Genomic DNA, 22,744 nt, shown 5'->3' with positions numbered 1-22,744 from the left:
TTTTGAGGGAGAAAGTACTAACTGTTAGCTTTTGAGGGCTAAAGTACTTACTTTTTCTAGCTTTTGAGGGAGAATGTACTCACTGTTAGCTTTTGAGGGATAAAGTACTCACTGCTTTTTGCTTTTGAGGTATAAAGTACTCACTGTTGTTCACTTTTGAGGGAGAAAGTACTCACTGTTGCTATCTTTTGAGGTATAAAGTACTCACTGTTGCTATCTTTTGAAGGAGAAAGTACTCACTGTTTTTCACTTTTGAGGGAGAAAGTACTCACTGTTGTTAGCTTTTGAGGGATAAAGTACTAACTGTTGTTAGCTTTTGAGGGATAATGTACTCACTGTTTTTAGCTTTTGAGGGATAAAGTACTCATTGTTGCTAGTTTTTGAGGGAGAAGGTACTCAATTTTGTTAGCTTTTGAGGGATAAAGTACTCACTATTTGCCTTTGAGGGAGAAAGTAGTCACTGTTGTTAGCTTTTGAAGAAGAAAGTACTCACTGGTGTTGATGAGGAACTGGTTGGAGACCCCAGGGTGGTCCACGTCATGGATGGCTGCCGCAAAGACGGCCGCCAAGATCTCCAGATCCGTGAAGACGGCCTATGATTGGACAGGACGAGAGTCAGGGGCAGAGCAAAAGGAAAGGAAACCGGAGAGACTTGATGAGTTTTCCACATTGATAGTAAAAGGCTTCACATTGTAGTAAAAAAAAAATCTGCTTGGCAAGATAGAGTAACACATTCATCTGGTCGTAACTCATTATTGTGTGACCTATCTAGGTTGAGCAGCGATGACATATTTCGGTTGAGTGGTGTCACTTGCTCGTATACATGATTTATTATGACTTTAAGGTCTGTTATGGGAGATGGTGTTTGTCACTCCCTTTAGTCGGCATATTCAAAACAAATCAAGAAGACATGTTGCTAGAGAACAGAATCGTAATTCAAGATCCGACTGGATAAACAGCAGATGAAAAAAGCAACAACACTGAGCATTTCAGCTACAGAGGTCTAAAAGGCAAACATGCAGTCAAGCTGTGGCTGCGGGCTTTATCATTTGGGCTGATGTGAACTAGGTCTCTGACAATACGTGGAGGAAGAGAGGGAGAGGAGGGAGAAGAGAAAACAGCAGTATAATAAGTAGAGCTAGGTCAGGTGACTTACGTCCAGAGCGGGTGTAGAGAGCAGGATGTGTGTGGACTGGGCCACGTCTGCAGCGTGGAGGCTGTTGTGGTATTCTACGTCTGAGTGGTAGTGGGCCTCCAGGGTCATCATGAAGGTCACGAAGGTGTCCGTGGGGATTTTAAATGTATTCATCAGGTCTCGCTCCTGCACGGGACACACACGGGACATGTAACACACAACCTGAGTAAAACATCAACCTATCAACCTGAGTAAAACATCAACCTGAGTAAAACATCACCCTGAGTAAAACATCAACCTGAGTAAAACATCAACCTGAGTAAAACATCAACCTATCAACCTGAGTAAAACATCAACCTGAGTAAAACATCAACCTGACTAAAACATCAACCTGAGTAAAACATCAACCTGGGTAAAACATTCATCCTCATGACTAGATGTTTATACTACAGTAGTGATCATTCAGATTCTCACCCAGAAGATGAGGATACATTAAGTCAACACAGACAACTGATATACACTACTATAGGCTGTGTGCTGGCGAACCACCCCTGTGTGTGTGTGTGTGTGTGTGTGTGTGTGTGTGTGTGTGTGTGTGTGTGTGTGTGTGTGTGCGTTTGCGTGCGTGCGCCTGCAGGGGAAACACTGCACTCTGACAGTAACGGAAGAGGAAGAAGAGAAAGAGGAAGAACACTGACCTGGAAGATGGTGTACATGGTGCATGTGAGCGGGCGGTTGTGGGAGTGCTCGGCCACCCTGAAGATGTTCAAACCCCACTTGTTAATGTTCTCAAGGTCCTGAGAGAGAGATTAACATTTTCAATTTACCAATCAAAAAATGCTATTTATTTTGAACGAGTCTTGAATCTGAAGTTCCCTTAATTTCCTAAATTGAATTTAAATAGAATAAACCTCCTCTGGGGTGAATTAAATGAGGTGAAACATTCTGAATGTTGCAGAAAGAAATGGAATGAATAGAGATGACATGATTCCCTATTCTACATGAAAGACAGTCATACCAGTGCTAGACAATACATTTATATGTATTGTGTAACAGTGTATCCTCCTGTGCAGGCCCATAGTGTTTATTAATACAGACTTCCCCAGTACCTTAGACAGCAGGTCCTCCTGATCTGTCTTGACCCCAAAGCGGCTGATGCTGCTGCCTTGGAGCCCAGTGGAATGGCTGAGCTTCCGGACCCCGCTGATCTGGGTCAAGGTCCCCTGACCCTCCAGCTGGGTCTGGTGGTGGGGTCTCTTCTTCCACTCTCTGGTCTTGGCCATGGGGCACGGTAATTCCAACTCATTCTGCTTGTCTGCAGGGAGGGAGGGATGGAGGTTAAACTACTGCACCGTAAAATGAAAATACAGACTTACAAACAACAATGGTGAAGTCATGATCGCAGAGCATAACATTTATATTGATATGTACATTTATAAAGCACAATGTATGTGCTTATGGACATCTACCTCGATATGGCACATTCATTTATTATTTAAATACCAACAACAAACGTGAGAGGGATGCTATAGATGTAGGATCTTAATTTGACTGGTTTCTCACAGCAGGAAAATAATTCTTCAACAACAGTACATGATTAATTATTGTGTGGATTATAATTAATTTACATTTTTTGTATGGGCTGATACATTTTCAAGTGGATATTATACACTTTAGAAGCCTTTTAAACCTTGAATACACTATAAGTTTGCATTTTCTGCTGTGTAGGAAATCTCCTTCAACAGCAGGGTGATCAAATTAAGATCCAACATCTGTATATGACTATGTATCAGTGGTCTGTATTAGTTTCCTTACAGACACACATTTCATTTGTCACACCCCTGACCAGACCTTCCTTCCAGTCTACTGATAGTCATCAATTAGCATGGCAATCAATCCCTTCTGCTAGCTCTCACGCATCTCTGTCACTCTCCTTTCCCTTATCTGTTCTTCTCCAGGGAACATCCAGAAGCAAATAGCCAACAAGTAGCAAACACTTTATTAATGACTTATGACGAAGAAATAACCTGTTACAAATCAGCTATTGAGAAATTCCTGGAACTTCCCATAATATTTAATGAGGCATCAATTCCAAGTAGAGTAGTGAATGAATACTGTTGTGGATAAATAAAAGTGAACGAATACTGTTATGGATAAATACAAGAAAAGTGATTGAATACTGTTGTGGATAAATAAAAGGCTTTTTTTTCCAAACCATAACAATCCGTAGAAATGTGTCATATTAAGCAGAATAGTTTGGAGGAGGGGCTGGGCAGTATGCAGGTGGCTTGTTGTGGTGGCGGTGAAGTGACCTCTCTTGAGGCGCTACATGTGAGTAACACGTGGTGTGTGTGTGTGTGTGTGTGTGTGTGTGTGTGTGTGTTGTTTCACACACTACTCTATTCTCTATGAGGCATAGAGATGGTTTGCCTCAACCTGACAGGTGCATGCATCAATGCAGAACACAAAACAATTTTGGTCTCCATCTCCCTCTCCCTCTCTCTGCAGTGAGAGAGGGAACACTCCAGAGTCCCTGGGAAGGGTAGAAGGTCTCCCTCTCCCTCTCTCTGCAGTGAGAGAGGGAACACTCCAGAGTCCCTGGGAAGGGTAGAAGGTCTCCCTCTCCCTCTATCTGCAGTGAGAGAGGGAACACTCCAGAGTCCCTGGGAAGGGTAGAAGGTCTCCCTCTCCCTCTCTCTGCAGTGAGAGAGGGAACACTCCAGAGTCCCTGGGAAGGGTAGAAGGTCTCCCTCTCCCTCTCTCTGCAGTGAGAGAGGGAACACTCCAGAGTCCCTGGGAAGGGTAGAAGCTCTCCCTCTCTCTGCAGTGAGAGAGGGAACACTCCAGCAGACCAGATCTGACTGGTTTGAAACTAGTGCAGGGCAACTCCACACCGATACCCCACTCTGCAACATCTCTTTCTCTCTCTCTCTGTCCCTCCAGCCTTTTCAATCCTCCTGCTTAATCAGGTATTCCTTCTTTCTCATTCTCTCGGTGGAGAAGCCAATAATAGCCAAAACATCCCCATTCAGGTTGAGGAGGAACATTTAGTGTCCATCCATCAAAGCAGTGGAATAAATAATATGTGTTATTTAGTTTCAAGTGTACTTGTACTGTATGTAATAGTGTGTGTGTTGACTTACCAAGGAAGGTGTTGGAGATGAACTCTGACACCTGGTTGCCGGAGCGACTCATCTCCGACAGGTGCGTCAGCTCCCGGTTCAACATCCTCTTGAACTGGGGAGACACAAAATGACACAACACCATGTTAGATAGCCATTAGATAGACTCTGTATCTCAGTTGGTAGAGCATGGAGCTTGCAATTCCAGGAAAGTGGGTTTGTTTCCCGGGCCTACTCGTATATAAAATGTATGCATGCATGACTAAGTCACTTTGGATAAAAGCGTTTGCTGAAATGGCATATATTGTTGTTTTATTATTATATAGACTGTATGAAAACCAATAGGAAATGGCTGCCCCGGGTAGTGGCATCAACTGTGTCCTCTTGAATATGAGTAACAGAAAAGGAGGACAACACTAGGTTAGATACACGACACGTACACCAGCGTTTCCCAAACTCAGTCCTCGGGATCCCAAGGGATTTAAATCAGCTGATTTAAATCATCAACTAATCATCAAGCTTTGATAACTGCTGTGTTAGACCAACAAGACAATGAACTGAGTAACATGACAGCACACCATTTAACTGTAGATATACTGCATATAGACCAGCAAGGCAATGAACTAAGTAACATCACAGGACACCATTTAACTGTAGATATACTGCATATAGACCAGCAAGACAATGAACTGAGTAACATGACAGGACACCATTTAACTGTAGATATACTGCATATAGACCAACAAGACATCTAAAAGGGGAAACAGAAAATGACACAACACCGTATTAGGTATACTCAATGGAGACCAACAGGATATGGCTGTCCCGGGGGTAGCATAAATAGTTTCCTGGAACTTTCCGTTGACATGGGAGTATTGGACCCCAAGGGAATAGGCTTGTTTGTTTGATACCATATAAGGATGAAGTCTTCTTATTGGGTATAGGCTTTATGACAGACCTGTTTTGAGATATTTGGTAAACAAATCAACCATTTCTAGATAAATATGTACAGCATAGGGTCAGATTCAACCAAACTACTGCAGTAGGTAGTCAACCAAACTACTGCAGTAGGTAGTCAACCAAACTACTGCAGTAGGTAGTCAACCAAACTACTGCAGTAGGTATTCAACCAAACTACTGCAGTAGGTATTCAACCAAACTACTGCAGTAGGTAGTCAACCAAACTACTGCAGTAGGTATTCAACCAAACTACTGCTTCTCTCTCAACCAAACTACTGCCTCCCTACCTCTCCCAAACTACTGCTCAAACTACTGCTTCTCCCTTACCCCCTCCTCTCCCTCTCTTACCCCCTCCTTTCCCTCTCTTACCCCTCCTTTCCCTCTCTTACCCCCTCCTTTCCCTCTCTCACCCCCTCCTTTCCCTCTCTGACCCCCTCCTTTCCCTCTCTTACCCCTCCTTTCCCTCTCTCACCCCCTCCTTTCCCTCTCTTACCCCCTCCTTTCCCTCACTCCTCACTTTTAGTCCCCAACAGACACAGTCTTCATTCGTCTTAATATGTCTAGCGCCATCAATGTTTACTGTTATTTTATATCCATTGAGAAGTATGGGGTGTTGTTAATGGAGTTACCAGACTACTTGTTTGTTTTTCACTACAAAAACTACAACAGAAGGAGAGAAAGATGGTGGGAGGGAATGAGAGGGCTGGGTAGAGGGAGCAAACACAGGTCTCACAAATCAGCAACAACCAATTACACGACAACCTGAAAGCCATGGCAACAGAATCACGTGCACTGCACAGGCGCTCTCACAGAGGTCTTCCCTCCAAACACATCACGCTCACACGCACGCACACATTACACAGCTGAGTGAAGCCACTGCAGGTCCTCCAGCCATTGCAGGTCCTCTAGCCACTGCAGGTCCTCTAGTCTGCAGGTCCTCTAGCCAATGCAGGTCCTCTAGCCACTGCAGGTCCTCTAGTCTGCAGGTCCTCTAGTCTGCAGGTCCTCTAGTCTGCAGGTCCTCTAGTCTGCAGGTCCTCTAGTCACTGCAGGTCCTCTAGTCTGCAGGTCCTCTAGTCTGCAGGTCCTCTAGTCTGCAGGTCCTCTAGCCTGCAGGTCCTTTGCTTCATCTGAATCTCTAAATTTGTGTCTGTACACCTGTGTGTCTTCTCTGTGTGTCTTCTATTTATACGTTTGACACTACTTAACTTCAATCCAAATATGAGAAGTAATATGGTCATCTGAAAAATAGCCAATCAAATACCCTGCAGCTAATTTACACAATCTAAGAGGTTCTAGTTGTTTCGGGCAAAAAAAGCACTCCTCTTTCAGCATTGAACGGCCGTCATACTGTTATTTCCCCTTGACTGGAACCTGAACACAACCTTCAAAAAAAAAGAAGCCCGTCCGTCTTTCATAAATCAACACTTTGCCCTCACTCAACTACAAACCAAACTGTCAGAGACAGTGCATAAATCAACACTTTGCCCTCACTCAACTACAAACCAAACTGTCAGAGACAGTGCATAAATCAACACTTTGCCCTCACTCAACTACAAACCCAACTGTCAGAGACAGTGCATAAATCAACACTTTGCCCTCACTCAACTACAAACCCAACTGTCAGAGACAGTGCATAAATCAACACTTTGCCCTCACTCAACTACAAACCCAACTGTCAGAGACAGTGCATAAATCAACACTTTGCCCTCACTCAACTACAAACCCAACTGTCAGAGACAGTGTATAAATCAACACTTTGCCCTCACTCAACTACAAACCCAACTGTCAGAGACAGTGCATAAATCAACACTTTGCCCTCACTCAACTACAAACCCAACTGTCAGAGACGGTGCATAAATCCAAAGAAACCCCATGACACTTCCCCAACTGGAAATGTCGAAATCCTAAACAGATATTCCATTCAAGCAAATTTGTAATGAATTCTTTACGGAAGGCATCAAGGCACTGCATCGTGACCACTGTGACCTCTGAACTATGCGGACTATGTCTTGTGGTCATATAGACGTACGGTGGTCATACTGACATCTGTATGTACTATATGTTGACACAGGATGACAGGAACATGAGTGTGTTCGGGAGGACACACTACTCAACGTGCGCCTTCACTCACACATCCTGTTTTGTTGGACTGGGGGAACACACTCTTGTGAGACACTTGTGAGACACACTCGAAACAATACGTTGTTGTTTGGAGCTGCCAGAAATTGAGTGTACATTTGTGCGGTGAACGAGTCCTGAATAGTAACACAGTGTTAAGTGAACATACTGTATGTCATAACACACTGAATAGTCCACAAGTGCATTATTCAAAGTAGGCAGTGATAAGGTGTGTGCCACTGCAGGCTATGGAAAAACCTCAGAGCTTTCAACAGGCTCATTGTTGCAATAATGTCAATGTATTCTTTTCAGATAACCCCTATCCATCCCACCCAGTACATTATGTTGTGTGCATGAATGCACATTGATAGTTTCCCCCTTACATTGTAGGCTATAGCGCTTTGCGTGTCTGCAAAAGACTGTTCAATTACTACTTTTCTTATTAACTGGTGAACAAGTTTTCCCAAGTTTGAAACACAATATGAGATTATGATCCGACTGGCCCCGGTCTTCAAAACATAACCGTTGTGTGACTGACTGACCCTCTAGCTAGAAGAAAGACACAAAATCGGAAACGCAGAATCTAAATCCCTGGACGTAGCCTAATGCCAACCCACTGAGAAGTTCTTTGGTATTTAATAGAAGATATAATCTGTTATTATGCAATTGATTACAATATGATCCATGAATATAAAAATCCAAGCCAACAGACAAACTATTGTACTTAAATGGACTTCAAAAGACCAACGTTTAAAGTGAAGTGAACGTTTTAATTAATTATAATGGCAGCACAAGTGTATGACCCACATCCATTCATACAATCTGACAATGCACAAGTCCCTACTTTTGGACAAGTTGTTTTAAGCAATTTCCTAATTTAACTGGAATGAGAGTAGAGACTCTCTAGCAAAACAAATTCACCTGTTTCCAGTGCGTAAGCATCCCAAACGATTTCTCCTTGGTCTCAGAGCAGCATAGCCCCATTCTTGCAAAGGCAATGCCACACGTACAATATAAACTTCGCAAAACTTGAAACTTCTCAAAACTTCTCTGAAATACGTGAGCGTGTCTCTGTTTATCTTTCTGTGTCTGCTTCCTCTCTATTTTCAAGCCGATTCTCTTCTGGCGACAGTCAGAAAAATAAAGTGATAAAACCTGACTGGCTGGCTGGCCCACACAGTGACTAAGCTAAACAACTCCTCACTCAATCATAATGTAGCGCCATGCCTGTTGCCAACCCCTCCCTCCCTCCCACTTCCTCCTTGGGTGATAATTCACTGGTAAGATCCCAGCCTCCTGACATAGCCTCTGGCAATGGTCCGCAGAATCAGCACACCTAACTAGACTAAACACACCACACCTAACTAGAATAAACACACCACACCTAACTAGCCTAAACACACCACACCTACCTAGACCAAACACACCACACCTACGAAGACTAAACACACCACATCTACCTAGACTAAACACACCACACCTACGAAGACTAAACACACCACACCTACCTAGACTAAACACACCCCACCTACCTAGACTAAACACACCACACCTAACTAGACTAAACACACCACACCTACAAAGACTAAACACACCACACCTAACTAGACTAAACACACCACACCTAACTAGACTAAACACACCACATCTACCTAGACTATACACACAGCACTTAACTAGACTATACACACCACACCTACCTAGACTAAACACACCACACCTACCTAGGCTAGACACACCACACCTACCTAGACTAAACACATCTACCTAGACTAAACACACCACACCCACCTAGACTCACCACACCTACCTAGACTAAACACAACTACCTAGACGAAACACACCACATCTACCTAGACTAAACACTCCTACCTAGACTAAACACACCACACTTACCTAGACTAAAACACATCTACCTAGACTAAACACAACCACCTAGACTAAACACACCACATCTACCTAGACTAAACACACCACACCTACCAAGACTAAACACACCACGCCTACCTAGACAAAACACATCTACCTAGACTAAACACACCTACCCTGACTAAACACGCCTACCTAGACTAAACACACCACAATTACCTAGACTAAAACACAACCACCTAGACTAAACACACCACATCTACCTAGACTAAACACACCACACCTACCAAGACTAAACACACCACGCCTACCTAGACAAAACACATCTACCTAGACTAAACACACCTACCCTGACTAAACACGCCTACCTAGACTAAACACACCACAATTACCTAGACTAAAACACAACCACCTAGACTAAACACACCACACCTACCTAGACTAAAACACACCTACCTAGACTAAACACACCACGCCCACCTAGACTAAACACACCACGCCCACCTAGACTAAACACACCACACCTACCTAGACTAAACACACCACACCTACCAAGACTAAACACACCACACCTACCAAGACTAAACACACCACATATACCTAGAGTAAACACACCACATCTACCTAGACTCACCACACCTACCTAGACTAAACGCACCACAACTACCTAGACTAAACACACCACATCTATCCAGACTAAACACACCACAACTACCCAGACTAAACTCACCACACCTACCCAGACTAAACACCCTCCCTCCCACTTCCTCCTTGGGTGATAATTCACTGGTAAGATCCCAGCCTCCTGACATAGCCTCTGGCAATGGTCCGCAGAATCAGCACACCTAACTAGACTAAACACACCACACCTAACTAGAATAAACACACCACACCTAACTAGCCTAAACACACCACACCTACCTAGACCAAACACACCACACCTACGAAGACTAAACACACCACATCTACCTAGACTAAACACACCACACCTACGAAGACTAAACACACCACACCTAACTAGCCTAAACACACCACACCTACCTAGACCAAACACACCACACCTACGAAGACTAAACACACCACATCTACCTAGACTAAACACACCACACCTACGAAGACTAAACACACCACACCTACCTAGACTAAACACACCACACCTACCTAGACTAAACACACCCCACCTAACTAGACTAAACACACCACACCTAACTAGACTAAACACACCACACCTACAAAGACTAAACACACCACACCTAACTAGACTAAACACACCACACCTAACTAGACTAAACACACCACATCTACCTAGACTATACACACAGCACTTAACTAGACTATACACACCACACCTACCTAGACTAAACACACCACACCTACCTAGGCTAGACACACCACACCTACCTAGGCTAGACACACCACACCTACCTAGGCTAGACACACCACACCTACCTAGGCTAGACACACCACACCTACCTAGGCTAGACACACCATACCTACCTAGGCTAGACACACCACGCCCACCTAGACTAAACACACCACACCCACCTAGACTAAACACACCACACCTACCTAGACTAACCACACCTACGAAGACTAAACACACCACACCTAACTAGCCTAAACACACCACACCTAACTAGCCTAAACACACCACAACTACCCTAAACACACCACCTAGACTAAACACACCACAAACACACCACACCTACCTAGACTAAACTCACCACACCTACCTAGACTAAACACACACCACATCTACCTAGACTAAACACACCACACCTACCTAGACTATACACACCACACCTACCTAGACTAAACACACCACACCTACCTAGACTAAACACACCACACCTACCTAGACTAAACACACCACCCTACCTAACTAGACTAAACACACCACACCTAACTAGACTAAACACACCACACCTACAAAGACTAAACACACCACACCCACCTAGACTAAACACACCACACCTACCTAGACTAAACACACACCTACCTAGACTAAACACACCTACGCCCTACCTAGACTAAACACACCACGCCCACCTAGACTAAACACACCACACCTACCTAGACTAAACACACCACACCTACCAAGACTAAACACACCACACCTACCAAGACTAAACACACCACATATACCTAGAGTAAACACACCACACCCACCTAGACTCACCACACCTACCTAGACTAAACACAACTACCTAGACTAAACACACCACACTTACCTAGACAAAAACACATCTACCTAGACTAAACACAACCACCTAGACTAAACACACCACATCTACCTAGACTAAACACACCACACCTACCTAGACTAAACACTCCTACCTAGACTAAACACACCACACTTACCTAGACAAAAACACATCTACCTAGACAAAACACATCTACCTAGACTAAACACACCTACCCTGACTAAACACGCCTACCTAGACTAAACACACCACAATTACCTAGACTAAAACACAACCACCTAGACTAAACACACCACACCTACATAGACTAAAACACACCTACCTAGACTAAACACACCACGCCCACCTAGACTAAACACACCACGCCCACCTAGACTAAACACACCACACCTACCTAGACTAAACACACCACACCTACCAAGACTAAACACACCACACCTACCAAGACTAAACACACCACATATACCTAGAGTAAACACACCACAGTTACCTAGACTCACCACACCTACCTAGACTAAACGCACCACAACTACCTAGACTAAACACACCACATCTATCCAGACTAAACACACCACAACTACCCATACTAAACACACCACAACTACCTAGACTAAACTCACCACACCTACCTAGACTAAACACACCACAACTACCCAGACTAAACTCACCACACCTACCCAGACTAAACACACCACACCTACCTAGACTAAACACACCACACCTACCTAGACTAAACTCACCACACCTACCTAGACTAAACTCAAAACACCTACCTAGACTAAACACACCACAACCTCCCAGACTAAATTCACACACCTACCCAGACTAAACACACCACACCTACCTAGACTAAACACACCACACCTACCTAGACTAAACACACTACATCTACCTAGACTAAACACACCACATCTACCTAGACTAAACACACCACACCTACCCAGACTAAACACACCACACCTACCTAGACTAAACACACCACATCTACCTAGACTATACACACAGCACTTAACTAGACTATACACACCACACCTACCTAGACTAAACACACCACACCTACCTAGGCTAGACACACCACACCTACCTAGGCTAGACACACCACGCCCACCTAGACTAAACACACCACGCCCACCTAGACTAAACACACCACACCTACCTAGACTAACCACACCTAAGCTGACTAAACACGCCTACCTAGACTAAGCACACCACAATTACCTAGACTAAAACACACCTACCTAGACTAAACACAACTACCTAGACTAAACACACCACAACTACCTAGACTAAACACATCTACCTAGACTAAACACACCACACCCACCTAGACTCACCACACCTACCTAGACTAAACACAACTACCTAGACGAAACACACCACATCTACCTAGACTAAACACTCCTACCTAGACTAAACACACCACACTTACCTAGACTAAAACACATCTACCTAGACTAAACACAACCACCTAGACTAAACACACCACATCTACCTAGACTAAACACACCACGCCTACCTAGACAAAACACATCTACCTAGACTAAACACACCTACCCTGACTAAACACGCCTACCTAGACTAAACACATCACAATTACCTAGACTAAAACACAACCACCTAGACTAAACACACCTACCCTGACTAAACACACCACGCCTACCTAGACATAACATATCCACTTAGACTGAACACAACACAACTACCTAGACAAAACACAACTACCTAGACTAAACACACCACAACTACCTAGACTAAACACATCTATCTATACTAAACACACCACGCCCACCTAGACTAAACACACCACACCTACCTAGACTAAACTCACCACACCTACCCAGACTAAACACACCACACCTACCTAGACTAAACTCACCACACCTACCTAGACTAAACTCAAAACACTTACCTAGACTAAACACACCACAACTACCCAGACTAAACTCACACACCTACCCAGACAAAACACACCACACCTACCTAGACTAAACACACCACACCTACCTAGACTAAACACACCACACCTACCTAGACTAAACTCACCACACCTACCTAGACTAAACTCAAAACACTTACCTAGACTAAAACACACCACAACTACCCAGACTAAACTCACACACCTACCCAGACTAAACACCACACCTACCCAGACTCAACATATAGACCTAGATCTGTAATGTAGGTCAATTCTCTCATCTGTGTCAGTAATTCCGTCATTCACCGTGGCTCGTGAGTTCGAGTTTCCTACCGGCACTTGGATGCAACACTAGCCTGCAAAGCCACTCTCGCTAACATCATTCAGATGGCTGTGTTTGTCTAAGGCCCAGAATTGACCAGAGCTAACGTCAGTATGGACGTGTTGGGAACTTAATGACAGTAGAACAGAAGCTATAGGCCAGTGTGGGCCAAGCCTAGGATACACCTGTGTCCTTGGACATATATATACGTGTGTTTAGCAGATGTTATTGCGGGATAAGCGAAATGCTTGTGTTTCTAGCTCTGACAGTGCAGTAATATCTAACAACCACAGGGTGGCGCACAATTGGCCCAGCGTCGTCCAGGTTAGGCTGGGCATTGTAAATAACAATTTGTTCTTAACTGACTGGCCTAGTTAAAAAAAGGTTAAATAAATAAAAATATTTAACAAATTCACAACATATTCCCAATGCACACAAATCTAAATAAAATAATGGAATTAAGAATATATAAATATATGGATGAGCAATGTCAGAGCGGCATAGACTAAGATACAGTAGAATAGTATAGAATACAGTATATACATATGAGATAGGTAATGCAAAATATGTAAACATTATTAAAGTGACTAGTGTTCTGTTTATTAAAGTCCATGTATATAGTCAGCAGCCTCTCTGTGCTAGTGATGGCTATTTAACAATCTGATGGCCTTGAGATAGAAGCTGTTTTTCAGTCTCTCAGTCGCAGCTTTGATGCACCTGTACTGACCTCGCCTTCTGGATGATAGCGGGGTGAACAAGCAGTGGCTCGGGTGGTTGTTGTCCTTGACATCGGGTGCTGTAGCTGTCCTGGAGGGCAGGTAGTTTGCCCCCGGGATAATGGTGTTGATGTGAGCCATGACCAGCCTTTCAAAGCACTTCATGGCTACAGACGTGAGTGCTACGGGTCGGTAGTCATTTAGGCAGGTTACCTTAGCGTTCTTGGGCACAGGGACTATGGTGGTCTGCTTGAAACATGGTGGTATTACAGACTTGGTCAGGGACAAGTTGAAAATGCATTTGAAAAGAGAACAAATGCTGTTTGATCTGCATCACTGGTTCATACTATGAGATATCTGAGTAGCGTACAAACACATGCCATGTGTAGCACTGGGGGAGGTTGCACCATTCTCAACTTCCATATATCAATAAAGACTACGTGGCTCACAAGAGGACTCATCTGACTGGAGATTTGAACCTGCGACCGTCTAGCCTCCACTTCCCGGTCCTATTCCCAAAGCACTGGACTTGGGTTAACCGGCAACCATCCATCTTAAAGGCCTTTGAGTCACGGTCAACAATGGCTCCCTGTGCCATTTCTAAACGTTGAGTACTGAATGTTGTACTGACGCATGTTCAGGGTCTCTGGGCTCATTGTGTTGAATCCCAGTGACGTTAACTTCTTTGGGATAGGGGGCAGCATTTTCACTTTTGGATGAAAAGCGTGCCCAGAGTAAACTGCCTCCTACTCAGTCCCAGATGCTAATATATGCATAGTATTATTAGTATTGAATAGAAAACACTCTGAAGTTTCTAAAACTGTTTGAATTATGTCTGTGAGTATAACAGAACTCATATGGCAGGCAAAAACCCGAGGAAAAACCTGGGAAATCTGAGGTTTGTAGTTTTTGAACTCAGCCCCTATCGAATACACAGTGGGATATGGGTCATTTTGCACTTCCTAAGGCTGTCAACCGTCTTTAGAACATTGTTTCAGGATTCTACTGTGAAGGGGGGCCGGATGACAGGGGATTGAGTCAGAGGTCTGGCAGCAGCCTCGATCTCATTCACGCGCATTCACATGAGAGGTAGCTCTCGTTCCATTGCTTTTCTACAGACAATGGAATTCTCCGGTTGGAACATTATTGAACATTTATGATAAAAACATCCTAAAGATTGATTCTACACATAGTTTGATATGTTTCTACGACCAGTAATATAACTTTTTGAACTTTCTGTCCGACGTTCGGCTGGACCTGAACGCACGTTTGGATTTGTTTACCAAATGCCCTAACAAAAGAAGCTATTTGAACATAAAGTTCATAATTTATCAAACAAATCAAACATTTATTGTGGAACTGGGATTCCTGGGAGTGCATTCTGATGAAGATCATCAAAGGTAAGTGAATATCTATAATGCTATTTCTGACTAATGTTGACTGCGCAACATGGCGGATATTTTTTTGGGCTGGTTTGGGCTCTGAGCTCCATACTCAGACGATTGAATGGTATGCTTTTTCCGTAAAGTTTTTTTGAAATCTGACACAGCATTTGCATTAAGGAGAAGTGTATGTAATGTTCCATGCATAACACTTGAATTATCATCAACATTTATAATGAGTATTTCTGTAAATTCCTGTGGCTCTCTGCAAAATCACTGCATGTTTTGGAACTACTGAACATAATACGCCAAGGTAAAATGAGATTTTTGGATATAAATATGCACTTTATTGAACAAAACATACATGTATTGTGTAACATGATGTCCTATGAGTGTCATCTGATGAAGATCATCAAAGGTTAGTGATTAATTGTATCTCTATTTGTGCTTTTTGTGACTCCTCTCTTTGGCTGGAAAAATGGCTGGGTTTTTCTGTGACTTGGTGGTAACCTAACATAATCGTTTGTGGAGCTTTCACTGTAAAGCATTTTTGAAATCAGACACTATGGCTGGATTAACGAGAATTATATCTTTAAAATGGTGCCTAATACTTGTATGTTTGAGAAATTTGATTTATGAGATTTCTGTTGATTTATATTTGGCGCCCTGCAATTTCATTGGCTGTTGGTGAGGGGTTCCACTAGCGGAATGGGGTTCCGGAACCCAGTCCTAGACAGGTTAATAATGGTAGAGGGAGGCTAAGTGACGTTAATAACAATAGAGAGAGTCTGTAGGGACTCCTTGCCATTGTAGTCTGGTGGCCTGGCTGGGAGAAGAGAAGGGAGAGGGAGGAGAAGGGGAGGGAGAATATGGGAGGAGGAGGGGAAGGAGAAGATGGAGAAGTGGAGGGAGAAGAAGTGGAGGGAGAAGAAGAGGAGGGAGAAGAAGAGGGAGAAGAAGAGGGAGAAGAGGGGAGAGGGAGAAGAGGGGGAGAGGGAGAAGAGGAGGGAGTAGTCGGGGGAGAGGGCGAAGAGGAGGGAGGAGAAGGGGGAGAGGGAGGAGAGTGAGAAGAGGGGGTGAGGGAGAAGAGGGAGGAGAGGGAGAAGGGGGATAGAAGAGGAAGAAAGGGGGTGAGGGAGAAGAGGGAGGAGAGGGAGAAGGGGGATAGTGGGGGGGAGAGGGAGAAGAGGGGAGAGAGGGAGAAGAGGGGGTAAAAGAGGAGGGAGTAGTGGGGGGAGAGGGAGGAGAGGGAGAAGAGGGGGGAGAAGAGGGGGTAGAAGAGGGAGAAGAGGGGGGTGAGGGAGAAGAGGGCGGAGAGGGAGAAGAGGGGGAGAAGAGGGGGGTGAGGGAGAAGAGGGAGGAGAGGGAGAAGAGGGGGTAGAAGAGGAGGGAGTAGTGGGGGGAGAGGAAAAAGAGGGAGGATAGGGGGTAGAAGAGGAAGGAGTAGTGGGGGAGAGGGAGAAGAGGAGGTTGAAGAGGAGGGAGTAGTGGGGGGAGAGGGAGGAGAGTGAGGGAGAAGAGGAGGGAGTAGTGGGGTGAGAGGGAGGAGAGTGAGAAGAGGGGGGTGAGGGAGAAGAGAGGAGGAGAGAGAGAAGAGGGGGTAGAAGAGGAAGGAATAGTTGGGGGAGAGGGAAGGAGAAGAGGGAGAGAGGAGAGAAGAAGAGGGGGTGGGGGGGGAGAGGGAGAAGAGGGGGGTGGGAAAAGAGGGGGGTGAGGGAGGGAGAAGAGGGAGGAGAGGGAGAAGAGGGGGGAGAAGAGGGGGGTGAGGGAGAAGAGGGAGGAGAGGGAGAAGAGGGGGTAGAAGAGGAGGGAGTAGTGGGGGGAGAGGAAAAAGAGGGAGGAGAGGGGGTAGAAGAGGAAGGAATAGTGGGGGGAGAGGGAGAAGAGGGGAGAGAGGGAGAAGAGGGGGTAAAAGAGGAGGGAGTAGTGGGGCGAGAGGGAGAAGAGGAGAGTGAAGAGGAGGGAGTAGTGGGGGGAGAGGGAGAAGTGGGGATAGAGGGAGAAGAGGGGGCAAAAGAGGAGGGAGTAGTGGGGCGAGAGGGAGAAGAGGAGGGTGAAGAGGAGGGAGTAGTGGGGCTAGAGGGAGAAGAGGAGGGTGAAGAGGAGGGAGTAGTGGGGGGAGAGGGAGGAGAGTAAGGAGAGGGGGTGAGGGAGAAGAGGGAGGAGAGGGAGAAGAGAGGGGAGAAGAGGAGGGAGTAGTGGGGGGAGAGGGAGGAGAGTGAGAGAGGGAGAAGATGATGGAGAAGAGGAGGAGAGGGAGAAGAGGGAGGAGAGGGGGTAGAAGAGGAAGGAGTAGTGGAGGGAGAGGGAGAAGAGTAGGGTGAAGAGGAGGGAGTAGTGAGGGGAGAGGGAGGAGAGGGAGAAGAGGGGTGAGGGAGGAGAGGGAGAAGAGGGGGTAGAAGAGGAGAGAGTAGTGGGGGGAGAGGGAGAAGAGGGAGAAGAGGAGGGTGAAGAGGAGGGAGTAGGGGGGTGAGAGGGGGGAGAGCGAGGAGAGGGAGACGAGGGGGTAGAAGAGGAAGGAATAGTGGGGGGAGAGGGAGAAGAGGGGAGAGAGGGAGAAGAGGGGGTAAAAGAGGAGGGAGTAGTGGGGCGAGAGGGAGAAGAGGAGGGTGAAGAGGAGGGAATAGTGAGGGGAGAGGGAGGAGAGTAAGAAGAGGGGGGTGAGGGAGAAGAGGGAGGAGAGGGAGAAGAGGGGGGAGAAGAGGAGGGAGTAGTGGGGGGAGAGGGAGGAGAGTGAGAAGAGGGAGAAGAGGATGGAGAAGAGGGGGAGAGGGAGAAGAGGGAGGAGAGGGGGTAGAAGAGGAAGGAGTAGTGGAGGGAGAGGGAGAAGAGGGGGGAGAAGAGGGAGAAGAGGGGGGAGAAGGATAAGCAGAGGGAGTGGTGGGGGGAGGAGAGGCTGTTTATGTGGTCAGGATAAAGAGAGACAAGAAACTTTGTCATGGTCACGGTCACCTCTCATCACGGTTAGGGTAGGCCCCCCACCTGCTGACTGCAGCTCCACTGTAATGCCACTGTTTGTAGGCCAGTGAACTCAGAAGTGGGCCTCCCAAGCTGAATCCTTTGGTCGCCATACAGTCTCCTCTCTGTTGGAGTTTGCAGTGCTGTTCTACACTATATGAGAGTAGGATAATTGTAAACATTATTGGAGGCGAGTTTCCCCTCTTACAATGTAAAGTGTGGAGAACTTTTAAAATCATTATTCATTATTCCATTGCTATATGTCTTACCAACACGGCAATCAACTGTAACAGCGAGCACCCTACTGTCAAACCAGACGGAACTCTCCTATGCTGACTTTCATGATAGTTCACTCTAAAACCAGTTAGAAATACCAGAGTTATACCAAGAAAGGTCAAGGTTTTGGTCATGAATTTCGACAAAGGTTTTAGCCGTTGACTATTGTCTGGCTAATATGAGCTATCCCAGACGCGAGGAGGTCTTCAGACAAAAACACCTATGGCCTAGTGACGTCGACATTATAGAAACAGACACACAGAATGTCACGCACAATAGGGACTCTATTCTTCATTATTTTATTCAGAGTTGTATGTATAATGCGTGAATGACAGTCGCAGAAAAGACAACAAATGGACACATTTGTATTCAGATAGGCGTCTTACTCAACGAGAACAGTAGTCTATGGTCCTCTATGCAAACTAACCACTGTTTACTCATTTTACAGCAGAGCCATAAAACGCCAGTAGCCGTTGACACACACAACCACAGGATGCTAGTCGCTTTGCAACTACGTCAATGTTAATCAGAGCAGTCTTCATATTGCACACATTGCACAGTGAAGACTAACAAAGACCTTTTGTGCTGTCGCCAAGCAGAAGTCACATTAGTCCAACATTATCTCAGCCAAGTCTCATCTAGTTTCTGTTTACTGATGAGCTACGGACCACATCACCCAATATCATCTCAGCCAAGTCTCATCTAGTTTCTGTTTACTGACGAGCTACGGACCACATCACCCAATATCATCTCAGCCAAGTCTCATCTAGTTTCTGTTTACTGACGAGCTACGGACCACATCACCCAATATCATCTCAGCCAAGTCTCATCTAGTTTCTGTTTACTGACTAGCTACGGACCACATCACCCAATATCATCTCAGCCAAGTCTCATCTAGTTTCTGTTTACTGACGAGCTACTGACCACATCACCCAATATCATCTCAGCCAAGTCTCATCTAGTTTCTGTTTACTGATGAGCTACGGACCACATCACCCAATATCATCTCAGCCAAGTCTCATCTAGTTTCTGTTTACTGACGAGCTACGGACCACATCACCCAATATCATCTCAGCCAAGTCTCATCTAGTTTCTGTTTACTGACGAGCTACTGACCACATCACCCAATATCATCTCAGCCAAGTCTCATCTAGTTTCTGTTTACTGACTAGCTACGGACCACATCACCCAATATCATCTCAGCCAAGTCTCATCTAGTTTCTGTTTACTGACGAGCTACTGACCACATCACCCAATATCATCTCAGCCAAGTCTCATCTAGTTTCTGTTTACTGACGAGCTACGGACCACATCACCCAATATCATCTCAGCCAAGTCTCATCTAGTTTCTGTTTACTGACGAGCTACGGACCACATCACCCAATATCATCTCAGCCAAGTCTCATCTAGTTTCTGTTTACTGACGAGCTACGGACCACATCACCCAATATCATCTCAGCCAAGTCTCATCTAGTTTCTGTTTACTGACGAGCTACGGACCACATCACCCAATATCATCTCAGCCAAGTCTCATCTAGTTTCTGTTTACTGACGAGCTACGGACCACATCACCCAATATCATCTCAGCCAAGTCTCATCTAGTTTCTGTTTACTGACGAGCTACGGACCACATCACCCAATATCATCTCAGCCAAGTCTCATCTAGTTTCTGTTTACTGACGAGCTACGGACCACATCACCCAATATCATCTCAGCCAAGTCTCATCTAGTTTCTGTTTACTGACGAGCTACGGACCACATCACCCAATATCATCTCAGCCAAGTCTCATCTAGTTTCTGTTTACTGACTAGCTACGGACCACATCACCCAATATCATCTCAGCCAAGTCTCATCTAGTTTCTGTTTACTGACGAGCTACTGACCACATCACCCAATATCATCTCAGCCAAGTCTCATCTAGTTTCTGTTTACTGACGAGCTACGGACCACATCACCCAATATCATCTCAGCCATAGTCTAAACACACTTCGATGATTTGTTTCAAATTGTGTTGTGGTAAGTTTGTGTTGTTGTAAGGAGTACGTTTGTGGTTGCATTATGGTCATGTTGCGGTCAACACAACTGCAACTCAACGTGTTATGTTGGGAGGGTGTATGGTGGTGTTGTGGTTTCGTCACGTTCATGTTGTGGTTGCCATTACGGTCAAGTTGTGTTGTGGTTTCGTCACCTTCATGCTGTGGTTGCCATTACGGTCAAGTTGTGTTGTGGTTTCGTTAAGAGTTATTTTGTGTTGTGTTTGCGTTATGGTCATAATAACTACGTTCCAGCTCAGTCTTACCTTGTTGGAGGCCATGTCGCTGACGGAGCGGTAGGTCTGGATGGTCTCCAGCTGGTCCAGGCACCAGTCCAGCTCTTCCATGGTCTCCATGGCCAGCTTCTGGTACGACTCGTCTGTCAACAGACACACAGCAGAAACAAACTCAGGACCCAGCGGCTCCATGTCTGACACGGAGCATGGTGGGGGTCCCAGGGCAGGGTGGCCATGCCGTATGGGGGTCCCAGGATGTCCAGGTGGGGAGGCGTGAAGAGGTGAGCAGTGTTCTTTCATAGTACGTGGTGGTCTGGTTAACTCTCATGCAAGGAGAGCAGCTAAGAGTCGCAATAGTGTTACTGTCTCTCTGGGGCAATGTGTCCTCCCTCTCTCTCTCCCTCCCTCTCTCCCTCTCTCGCTACTCTGCTCCCCTTGTGTTATTGATGTGTCAGTAACCCCCCTCCTGCCTGAGGGGCGTTTGGGGGGAGGGGGGTGGAGCGCTGCCAACATACTCACCCTCCTCGCTTCACTGCACCACACACACGCACACGCACACGCACACACACACATACCTGCTGCTACCAGACTCTTATTATACTGCTAAGTTTATATTCCCCAATACATGTGTAAATATTGGACTATAAATTGTTCCTTCCTGTATTATACTTTATGCTACAATGTATTAGTCTACTGAGCCGTTTATATGAGTCCTTATTGTTGTTGCATTGTCGAGCAGGAACCTGCATGTAAGCATTTCATTGGACGATGTATACCACCATGCGTGTCCCGTACATACAACTAATACAACTTGGAAACTCAGAACACTAGGGCTACACTGTAGCATATACTGTTTAGCCTTAAGGGCTAAACTACGGTTTGAACTGCACTTTTTGGAGAATTGTCCTCTGGTCTGACGAAACAAAAATAGAACTGTTTGCCCATAATGACCATCGTTATGTTTGGAGGAGAAAAGGGGAGGCTTGCAAGCCAAAGAACACCATCCCAACCGTAAAGCACAGGGGTGGCAGCATCATGTTGTGGGGTGCTTTGCTGCAGGAGGGACTGGTGCACTTCACAAAATAGATGGCATCATGAGAAGGGAAATTATGTGGATATATTGGAGCAACATCTCAAGACATCAGTCAGGAAGTTAAAGCTTGGTTGCAAATGGGTCTTCCAACTGGACAATGACCCCAAGCATACTTCCAAAGTTGTGGCAAAATGGCTTAAGGACAACAAAGTCAATGTATTGGAGTGGCCATCACAAAGCCCTGACCTCAATCCTATAGAAAATCTGTGTGGCAGAACTGAAAAAGCGTGTGCGAGCAAGGAGGCCTAAGAACCTGACTCAGTTACACTAGCTCTGTCAGGAGGAATGGGCCACAATTCACTTAAACAATTTAAAGGCAATGCTACCAAATACTAATTGAGTGTATGTAAACTTCTGACCCACTGGGAATGTGATGAAAGAAATAAAAGCTGAAATAAATC

General features: G+C 45.3%; 1 protein-coding gene across 1 annotated transcript in view; it reads right to left on the bottom strand.

Moving 5' to 3' along the window:
* The window catches only part of LOC139375854 (3',5'-cyclic-AMP phosphodiesterase 4B-like), an 87,450-nt gene that overhangs the window by 4,412 nt on the left and 60,294 nt on the right, over positions 1-22,744 (bottom strand). Inside the window, exons 7-12 of the mRNA XM_071117777.1 lie at positions 21,281-21,393; positions 4,279-4,372; positions 2,245-2,450; positions 1,834-1,932; positions 1,157-1,321; positions 494-593 (exon numbers count right to left, since the gene is read on the bottom strand). Coding sequence (XP_070973878.1) covers positions 494-593; positions 1,157-1,321; positions 1,834-1,932; positions 2,245-2,450; positions 4,279-4,372; positions 21,281-21,393 — 777 coding nt within the window. The remainder of the gene's footprint in view (positions 1-493; positions 594-1,156; positions 1,322-1,833; positions 1,933-2,244; positions 2,451-4,278; positions 4,373-21,280; positions 21,394-22,744) is intronic.

The sequence above is a fragment of the Oncorhynchus clarkii genome, chromosome 20 (assembly GCF_045791955.1).
Source record: "Oncorhynchus clarkii lewisi isolate Uvic-CL-2024 chromosome 20, UVic_Ocla_1.0, whole genome shotgun sequence".
Classification (NCBI taxonomy): Eukaryota; Metazoa; Chordata; class Actinopteri; order Salmoniformes; family Salmonidae; genus Oncorhynchus; species Oncorhynchus clarkii.
This window is presented reverse-complemented; position numbering and strand designations above follow the sequence as displayed.